We start from the raw sequence: 11,691 nt of genomic DNA, 5'->3' as shown, positions 1-11,691 counted from the left end.
ATCCCATTGGCTTTGTTATCATTACCTTGGTTCTCAGTTTAAGAACATGACATTATTTTGATTTGAACTGTTGACCTAGACTGAAATAACCGGGTTTATAGATAACGAAGAATTACGCTCAACCTTTCCGAGCACCTGGTCCAATATATTTTATCCAAATTATTCTCCCCCTGGTTTGTCGATTTTAGTTTGTTTTCAAGTTGACATTGCTGCATGCAGTTTTTTTTCAGATTCGAAATTACTTTAGGGAAGAAGTTGATAAAAATCGATTTGATATTTCTATTTAGGACATTTAGTGTTTCTTATTGTTGTAGTATATCATCATTTGATTACCCGATTTTGTGTCTTCTTTCTTTTTCTCCCACATATTTGTTAATTTATCATGGCAGCATGATTTGTTCCAAGTGTGTTTTTCATATTTAAAGTACTACGCAGATATTACAGAGTGAAAGGTCAATGCTAACTTAGAAAAGTTTATTGATGATTATTTCAAAATCAGATTGCAATGTCTGTTTTTCTTCAGAGAGGCGGTCACGTAACCTTAGGTGGAGGTCCGAGGTGTGTGGTTCGAATCTCCCTACCTGTGTCAGTTCGTGTTTCTCGGGAAGCTGAGAGACAGGCTGCTCTGTGCTGTCATGGTTGTGTCCTTGGGTAGACACTTTACCCTAATTGCTCTGTATGGCATGTGACGGTCCTCCCGTATGTTGTTCAGTGAGGTAGTCACCAACTACTACAAGGAGGTCCTGCCTCAAAATGACCCTGGCTATTCAAGAGGTGATAAAGCCAGCAAATAAACAAACAAACATCTCTCAGAACTTAGGAACTTGCTTATTTATGTTTATATGAAAAACAATCTAAGTTTAGAATTAGTATCAACTGGAAAACAAAGTCCCGTAAGCTTACTTGTCCATGGTGTGGACAAGTTAATCAACGGTCGATGCTCCAATGGTTGTGTTGTATGTACATTTTTGTATTTAAGAAGACGGAAACGGAAAACTGTTACTCTAATCAAAAACACAAACTTTATCCAAATGAAGTCTATATCTCAAATTTCTCATTACAACTGACTGATATAACTTACAATTTGATCACTCGGCATGTAGAGAACGCTGTTGGTTGAGTCGATAGGCACACAACTAGAATTGAATGTTACCAGAGAGAATGAGAGTGTCCGTGCGGATCGAAGTCTCGTATGGTCACTGGGTGGTAAACTCTAAAGATAGTTATCCAATGATATTACAAATTTAGGAAGTTGCAAGGATAACGCATCCACCTCTTTGATTTTTCAGCATAGGGTGAGGCCGATTTGATTTTACGACCTTCCTTTACAAACCCGCATCACTGACGACCAAGAAGAATATAACAGCTGACGACAGTATAACATAATTACATTGTGTATGATACAGTAAAACATAATTACATTGTGTATGATACAGTAAAACATAATTACACTGTGTATGATACAGTAAAACATAATTACATTGTGTATGATACAATAAAACATAATTACATTGTATATGATACAGTAAAACATAATTACATTGTATATGATACAGTAAAACATAATTACATTGTGTACGATACAGTAAAACATTATTACATTGTGTGATACAGTAAAACATTATTACATTGTGTATGATACAGTAAAACATAATTACATTGTGTACGATACAGTAAAACATAATTATATTGTATATGATACAGTAAAACATAATTATATTGTGTATGATACAGTAAAACATAATTACACTGTGTGATACAGTAAAACATAATTACATTGTGTGTAATACAGTAAAACATAATTACATTGTCTACGATACAGTAAAACATTATTACATTGTGTACGATACAGTAAAACATAATTACATTGTGTATGATACAGTAAAACATAATTACACTGTGTGATACAGTAAAACATAATTACATTGTGTATGATACAATAAAACATAATTACATTGTGTATGATACAGTAAAACATAATTACATTGTGTATGATACAGTAAAACATAATTACATTGTGTGTGATACAGTAAAACATAATTACACTGTGTGATACAGTAAAACATAATTACATTGTGTAAGATACAGAAAAACATAATTACATTGTGTGTGATACAGTAAAACATAATTACATTGTGTATGATACAGAAAAACATAATTACATTGTGTGTGATACAGTAAAACATAATTACATTGTGTACGATACAGTAAAACATAATTACATTGCGTATGATACAGTAAAACATAATTACATTGTGTACGATACAGTAAAACATAATTACATTGTGTGATACAGTAAAACATACTTACATTGTGTGTGATACAGTAAAACATAATTACATTGTGTACGATACAGTAAAACATAATTACATTGTGTGTGATACAGTAAAACATAATTACATTGTATAAAATAAAAACATAAAATAAGACATAACACTCTTCTAATTACAAAATTTAAATATCAAGAGATCACTTAGGAACGTTAACGGCAACTACTGAATGATCTTGATTAGTTCTATGGGAAACTGATTTTTTCTCTACTTTCTAGATACATCCACTTATTTAGCTTGCATTCAATCTTAACTTTGTTTCGTTTTTAACTGCATATCTGCATTTTGCATTGACCGCTACATTGACCAATCATATACTTCAACTTGACACGTAACGCCACCTGTCGCGTCATTTTCGGGGCCAAAACAAAATTAGACGGCTATGCCGAAAAAGATATTTTTGATATATATTGGTAACAAATTTAAAATATAGAAAGCCAAGATGGCTAGCCATTTTGTCTTCCCGATAAATCGCAAGTGGGCCCAGCTATGAACTAAGGGGAACGTTCCAGTTCTTCACAAGAAATAGCGACAACAAGGATTGTTTACAGACAGAAGTAGGGTGCATAAATCAAAATATCTTCGTCACCTATAGGAGACGAATTTTAAATATTTTTCTTTTTTACCCATAATTCAGTATTAAATATCACTGCATATATGCTTTTTAGCGACGGAATGAACGGAAATGATAACGGATTTTGGAATGTTGTTGACATGTATAGGGTCATGGTTTGAAACACACAAAGGGCAAAATGTATCACAACATCAAAGCACAGGGGCAAAATATATCACAACATCAACACACAAGGACAGACTATATCAAAAACCACAACACACATGGACAGACTATAACACTACATCAACACACAAGGACAAAATTTATCACAACATCAACACACAAGGACAAACTATATAAAACCATCAACACACAAGGACAAACTATATAAAACCATCAACACACAAGGACATACTATATAAAACCATCAACACACAAGGACATACTATATAAAACCATCAACACACAAGGACAAAATATATCACAACATCAACACACAAGGACAAAATATATCACATCAACACACAAGGACAAAATATATCACAACATCAACACACAAGGACAAAGTATATCAAAACATCAACACACAAGGACAAATTATATCACAATATCAACACACAAGGACAAAGTATATCACAACATCAACACACAAGGACAAAATATATCACAACATCAACACACAAGGACAAAATAGATCACAACATCAACACACAAGGACAAAGTATATCACAACATCAACACACAAGGACAAATTATATCACAACATCAACACACAAGGACAAATTATATCACAACATCAACACACAAAGACAAATTATATCACAACATCAACACACAAGGACAAATTATATCACAACATCAACACACAAGGACAAATTATATCACAATATCAACACACAAGGACAAATTATATCACAACATCAACACACAAGGACAGACTATATAAAATCATCAACACACAAGGACAAAATATATCACATCAACACACAAGGACAAATTATATCACAACATCAACACACAAGGACAAAATATATCACGACATCAACACACAAGGACAGACTATATAAAATCATCAACACACAAGGACAAAATATATCACATCAACACACAAGGACAAAATATATCACAACATCAACACACAAGGACAAAATATATCACAACATTAACACACAAGGACAAACTATATAAAACCATCAACACTCAAGGACAAAGTATATCACAACATCAACACAAAAGGACAAAATTTAGTTTCAACCTACAAATATACAATTTGGAATTCAGTATCCAAGAAAATAGATCAAACTATCATTATCTTAATCTTGGTGTTACAGTGAAGCTGCCAGAATAAACATATTACAGGTGATTTTATGTACCGTCTAGTAATTAGTATGCATCGCACTGTCTACTATTGCCGGAAACATGCATGGAGCGTGTTCATATGATGTTTAACTGTTACGGGGACGTATAAATTATACGCGGTATATACCCATAACAAAGTCCTAATGTATCAGATAAATATTTTATATTGTTACACGTGGCGCATAGTCTCAATCATCACACATTAAGAAAATATATTAAATCTAGCTGTAAGAAATTTCCTCCACGTTATGAGGCCAATTCACAAAAACAAGAACAATGAAAAATGATAACGCATGATTATATATACTGTACGAGTCTCCGGATGACTCTTGAATGATTCATGATCAGAATCATCTATATGATGGCCGCACATTAATCCTACCACTAGATGGCGTTACTCGATACCGGATAATAATACCAACTACACGAAAGGTATTTTATTCTTAATAAAAAGCTTCAGTAAAGGTTGTATTAACAACCACTGACGTTGAAGCTCAACTTTTAATGATCACATAGAACAATTCCTCGTATACCACGAGACAGTTTTTCGTCCATGCTTGTTTCAAATTAAAGCAAACCTCGACACTGGTTACATAGACAAACAGGAAAGGGTTGGTGTCATGTAACTAACAGTCCCGGTTGTTTATCGGAGAATTCATCCTCTTTAACTGCAGTATACAGTTTCTAATAACGGTTTCGATGCGAAGCAAACGTTTGTGTGATTTACGTTAAATGTGAAGTAATAAAGCCCTGACAATTGAACATGACCGCCTGAGTCTGAGACTGGGATTGGACGTGATGCACCCGCGTTAATAAAGATGTTTTTATAGTAATTTTCTTTCATGTAGTCTGGTAATTACTTCCGCTGCGTGATTAATACTTTTTCTAAAGAAAACCTAGATTCCAGAGTATTACTGGCCACGTCAGTGTAATTTTCGAGTCATTAAAGAAAGACCGATCGCTAACCCTGCCTTCCTGTCATTCCGGAAGACAAATGTCGCTTAGCTTTATTAATTGTTTGGTACAGGAAAATCTAGTGTTGCAGGGATACTTGAGGGTTGACGAGGCTTGATAATTGGTTCTAATTTGTCTTCGGCTCCCGTACGATCCGCTATTAAAGTGCTTCCACTTCTACTGTTTATTTTGTAAGGGTTTTTATTTCTTCTTGTCTCCGGGCTGTGAGGTTGTAATGGGGAGTTTTGTCCTCTGGACTATTGAGAGCTTCCTCTCTCCGCCTCCCTCCACTCCCTCCTTCCACTTAAGAAGAAACGCACAGACTAACCAGTGTGTCTGTTGATTGGTCAGGAATAAGCTAGCTTTTGATACGTTGGGCTTAATTTTTATTGATCAGTAACATTTTAACTACTTGTTTATGTACATATTTTATAGTATTGTCTTACTCTGATGTGTATATGTCTGCTATGAAAAGTAGTTCATTGTCTTAATGCATAGCTAATCGGACCAATGTTCGCTTGTCCTGTCAAATTCTATGATACAAATATTCACAGTTGGAGTCTGTACTGTTTGGGGTATATGGATATAAACGTTGTCCAGTGATTGTAGAATTTATACATAAATGAATATCCTATCTTAATTTAAATTTAGAAATAGAAACAGTTTGATGAATAACTGCATAATACAACTATGTAGGTCTCCCGTTAGTGCTGCTTGGAGTCAAAATACAGAAAACAAGCGGGAAAATTGTTCTGAACAAATGTAAAACATGGAAGGGAAGAATAAAGTTCAATAACCCAATCATATATGCGACACGAGTGTGAAATAAATTGAAACGCAAATTAAGAGTATTTTTTTGCTTTTCTTCTTATAATACATGAAACTTTTTGAATCACTAAGAAAATGATAATTACGAGATTTTTATTGAGAAACTTTCATAGGTCACCAATCACCTTTATATTTCATTGACAGGCCCTAACAAACACTAAACGCTTTTAGTGTACACAATTATATGTTTTAACATTCTTATGTTCCTGTTATGTGCTTTTTTTTTATGGCCGTGTGATTCACTCATCCGTAGAACGTCACGCCAGAGGTGTCGTGACTTAGGCCATCCATTCTCATAATGAATTAGGTTTTTATTCTTATTCACATTTTAATCAGACATTGTTTAATTTAGATTGCATGCATACATCCGAATGGGCGTAACTGCATGTGATGTTTGAAAATATCCCGTTCACTACCATATTGGTGTATTTGGTAACTTTAGATATTTGGTGTATAATGTTTTACAGTGTGTGTTTTTTCATGTATTTCAATTACCAGAAACACGCCGTTCTTTAATACCATGGTACGTTCACTTGGTCGACGTATATATTACATTTAAATTCTATCAAATACCTTTGTCAATCGGACTTAATCGGCGCGTGTTGCGCCACGAGGCTATAAATAGCCTTACTGTCAGTGATAAACGTGTAGGCAATACCTAAAAGACGACCTCATAACATGCTATACTTACGCAATAACTTCACTTTTATGTCGCTGCACAAATGAAGATTTTAACTAGAACAAAAAGAGGGATATCAAAGCATGCAATAAGCAGGACAAATGATATTAAAAATATAGATTCTAACTAAGTAATTGCTCCTGAAACTTCCCTGACAAATGATATAAAATCGATATATTGTATAGTGTAACACAAACTAATATTAAAGGTAGGAACACAAATTGTCTGTTTGCATGTTGAAATCATACAGAAATCCATGTTGATACCGAGTTTCGTGTAGGCACTAACGATATCAAGGACGAAAGGTCAAAGGTGAACTTTTTTAAAGTAACGTTGTTTATTATAAAAGGTATGGTGTCTGTGATGCGATATATTTTCTAATGAAAGTCACCTATAACATGTTCGAATTAATATCGTTTGTTACAGAGGTTAACGACCATCAAATTAAACCATTCTCTCCTAATTCACTTCAGCATGGTATATTAGATGGGACGAAAGTACGAAATACCGAAGCGGAGATTTAGGTTACCACTGATAAATCCTACGTACTATTATTTGCTGTGATGTAACAGTAATATATTGACAGCAATAACCCACTTGTTTACGTATTAGATTACACTTTACGATAAAAGCACTTTAGTTTCCCGAGCGTCTACGTTGTCACATCGAAGGACCGGAAGTGAGACTGTGTGCGACTTCCGTCGGCTTGACGTTGACTTTGGTGCCGGCGTCGATAAGAACGTCAAGTTTCAATTAGCTTTACAGCAAAACATAGTGTTTACGAAATTTACTTAAGTGTCAACCATTAGTATTGGAATATAAATGGGTATAAAGAATGGCTTGTATCACGTCGATATTGCGGTGTTGATGTAAAACGTGTAAATGAAAAAAGTACCAAATAAGGTCACGGAAACACAGAAGAAAGTACCAAATAAGTTCACGGAAACACAGAAGAAAGTACCAAATAAGGTCACGGAAACACAGAAGAAATACAGATCACCAGAACGATAAAAAAGACGGCAAAGAGAAGTGAGGACAAACAAACGAATGGAGAGACAACAACATAAACAGGTACACAAAATCAAATAAATGGTGTCAACTGAAGAGACAATAAAATAAAGGGGAAAAAACACCGTCAACAGCAACTTAAGGGTAGCAACAGGTGAAAACGAAAATAAGAGTTGAATAGTCATCAATAAAACATAAAGTCAACCAATAATCGGAAATGAAATGACACAAAAACAAAAGAAAAGATGACGACAGGAAACGACGAGACACCAAAGAAAAAGGGAAAGTACGATAATGGGGCGAAAAACAAACAATAAGGGAAGGAAGGAGAATGTAAGAAACCGAGGAGACACAAAGGTACAGAGAAAGGCACGACAACAGAGAGGAAAACAAACAGGAAGGAAAGTAAAGACAACATCAGGAACCGAGAAACACCAAAGTACAGGGAGTGGCACGACAACAGAGAGGAAAACAAACAGGAAGGAAAGTAAAGGCAACATCAGGAACCGAGGAAACACCAAAGTACAGGGAGTGGCACGACAACAGAGAGGAAAACAAACAGGAAGGAAAGTAAAGACAACACCAGTAACCGAGGAAACACCAAAGAACAGGGAGTGGCACGGGAACAGGGAAGAAACAAACAAGAAGAAAAGGAAAGGCAACATCAGGAACCGAGAAACACCAAAGTACAGGGAGTGGCACGGGAACAGGGAAGAAACAAACAAGAAGAAAAGGAAAGACAACATCAGGAACCGAGGAAACACCAAAGTACAGGGAGTGGCACGACAACAGGGAGGAAAACAAACAGGAAGGAAAGTAAAGACAACATCAGGAACCGAGGAAACACCAAAGTACAGGAAGGGACACGACAACAGGGAGGAAAACAAACAAGAAGAAAAGGAAAGACAACATCAGGAACCGAGGAAACACCAAAGTACAGGGAGTGGCACGACAACAGGGAGGAAAACAAACAGGAAGGAAAGTAAAGACAACATCAGGAACCGAGGAAACACCAAAGTACAGGAAGGGACACGACAACAGGGAGGAAAACAAACAAGAAGAAAAGGAAAGACAACATCAGGAACCGAGGAAACACCAAAGTACAGGGAGTGGCACGACAACAGGGAGGAAAACAAACAGGAAGGAAAGTAAAGACAACACCAGTAACCGAGGAAACACCAAAGAACAGGGAGTGGCACGGGAACAGGGAAGAAACAAACAAGAAGAAAGGAAAGGCAACATCAGGAACCGAGAAACACCAAAGTACAGGAAGGGACAAGGGAACAGGGAAGAAACAAACAGGAAGGAAAGGAAAGGCAACATCAGGAACCGAGGAAACACCAAAGTACAGGAAGGGACACGACAACAGGAAGAAAAGGAAAGACAACACCAGGAACCAAGGAGACACTGAAGCAAAAGGAGAGGCATGATATCAGTGAAGATATAGCAGAACCGAGGTGTCTACATACCAACAATTCCTCTCAATATTGGCCACTGCGTGCTTCCTCAGAATATCATCTCAGTGAGTAGTTTAAATCCTAACAATGGTCGCTATGGGTTTTAATTAAATCTTTATTATCTAGCAGTTTCTCTGAAGCATTTTGAATATTTGAAATTAAATTAGAAATAAATCGCAGTATTCTGCCGGCGTGTGTCATTCTTTGATGATCCACCCAGTCTATGAGAAACCATTTACTATAGCAAAACGTATCATACTCGCTGAAGAGCTTAGATCAATTTTCTATGTTCTTTTTCAGACAGTTTAAAGGTAATTCATTCGGAAATATCCATTTCACTTAACTACATTCAAATTCGTACCATCAATTACATCAATAACGATGAAAAATGTAGTGATATTATGTTTAGTCATTTGTTTCGGTTAAAGTCTTTGTTTTAACCATTTAAGTAAAGTCGAACGAAAATGAACGCCATGTCACCCATTGAAGTTTTGTATATACTCCCATCGTTACTATCACGGCTGTCTGTTGAGAGTTATACGAATGCCAAATTGCCCGATGAGTACTTTACAAATCACATCAATAGATTTCAACAAAAAATGTTGAAAGAAATAAGCAGCCAACTAGAATGGCACGTTCCCCAAAGCGATCCCCTTTTTGTGAAACCTCACGAGAGCGTGATCCCTAATCTACTCTGTCGTCTGGCGCTTTAGTGCGCTTCTGCAAGACTGTAAGCGGCTCAAAGCCAAGCTACAACCGAGCAATGGCATAAAAAGTCGAATTGAAGGAATCGCCTAAGGTTATTTCTACAGCTAATCGACATTTTAGATATATCGAGAAAATTAATTGGAATTCGGAGTAATACCATGAAATTTCTACCCGTCAGTTTATCTTGATGAACGATTCTTTCTTTGAGGATTATTCTTAAGCTGCCATTTTTCTTAATTGGGTTTCCATCAAACTTAATGCGTATATAGGGATATTGATTTCAACGAAGAGGAGCTCATTATGTGTCATGGATTGGTCAGAGCGAGTAACTGTTTTATTGCTTCATCTGGTGGTCTACATGAGTAAAACAAAGATAATGTTGTATTACTGACGGTTAAATTGAAAGTGTCCTCCAACTAACGCTAGTAATAGCGTTATCCTCTTAATAGCTTTTACAAAAACACACACACACACCACTTTCTACAAAGAATATTAAAGCAGAACAAAGAGGAATGTCAAAATGAATCTAAACTAGGGTATTATAATTAAATATTACATGCAAAATAGTAATTTGTCGGTCTACCATCATTTGAAGGTTTTATGAGAGAGAATTATGTAACGAATCCTTCAAAGTGAAATCCCTTTAATATAAGATAACGGAACTAAAATCCTATTATGTATCAATTGCAACAAAATTGGTAAAACTTAATTGAACCTATCAAACAGGCCTAGTGTGAAATATTCAAATACAGTCAAATCATTGACGGAATCTCAATTTAGTCGTTTAGGAATACACCAAGCGGTGTAGATATAATTAACCCGATATAACTGAGAATCAACAGTAGAAGAAAATCAACACCATATTAAAATGAAGGAAATTACGAACTTAAACCCATCAATAATGGAAATACAGAAAACTTACACTTAGTTAATAAGTAATAATTAATAATTATAAAAAAATCTATAATATCGATTAATCTTGACATAAGGATTATATTTTGGATATCACGCTTGATCTGTTCGTAAACTGATACACCAGTCAGGCGTGACGATGACACTGAGACATCAGGCTATATATAATTGTTATGGAAAGAACAATAGTGGTATTATCTATGCATGTTTACTCGAGTGAAACTTCTATATTTTCTTCCAAATTATTATTGTTCGATAGATATTTTTACCAAATGACAGACAATGTGAAATCTCGGTACAGATACTTCTTGTGTACGAGGGTATGTGTGTATGTGTATTTTTGTATACTATAAAACTGCAATGGTTTTTTTTAGTTTTAATAAATTGATCTTAAAACAGTTGTTTTCTTACTTTCTCACTAAATTATGTTCTAGTTTGAATCCACTGGAACGCATTTTTTTAAGTTGTTAAGTTGGAGATATTTTGTACGAAAATTTCGACCCACATGTATACATGATATATCATTTGTATTCTTACGGATGTCATAGATTGCATATTTAAAATTTTATAGGTTGATCTTCTGAATGCAAACCCTAATCAAACAATACTTACAACAACTAATGGGGAAATATTACACCATTAATAGGTTTATTGTTGAAATAAAACTTTAGTTTTCGTGTCAGAAATATCAGCCACACCTCCCCTATTAAAGTATTATTGAGTATACATATCGATATGAATGGAATAACTAAATACGGTTTTGGTTTTGTTTTGTTTGTTTTTAAGGACGGACTCCCGTGCTTGCGATAAGCATGCCTGTGATGAGTGCGTATGTGTGTTTTGGGAGGCTGGGGTATGTTTGTGTTATGTCTCCTTGTGATAGGCCGGAACTTTTGCCGA

At 35.3% G+C, this 11,691-nt stretch overlaps 1 protein-coding gene across 1 annotated transcript; it reads left to right on the top strand.

The window, feature by feature from the left end:
• The first annotated feature begins 8,008 nt into the window (after window positions 1–8,008).
• Window positions 8,009–8,866, top strand: LOC117338933 (micronuclear linker histone polyprotein-like). The gene has a single exon (XM_033900297.1). The coding sequence runs from the start codon at window positions 8,009–8,011 to the stop codon at window positions 8,864–8,866; it is 858 nt and encodes a 285-aa protein (XP_033756188.1).
• Window positions 8,867–11,691: the final 2,825 nt, after the last annotated feature.

Source organism: Pecten maximus, chromosome 12, assembly GCF_902652985.1.
Source record: "Pecten maximus chromosome 12, xPecMax1.1, whole genome shotgun sequence".
NCBI classification, from domain to species: Eukaryota; Metazoa; Mollusca; class Bivalvia; order Pectinida; family Pectinidae; genus Pecten; species Pecten maximus.
Note: the sequence above shows the minus strand (reverse complement) of the source record. Positions and strands in the feature narration are given on the sequence as shown.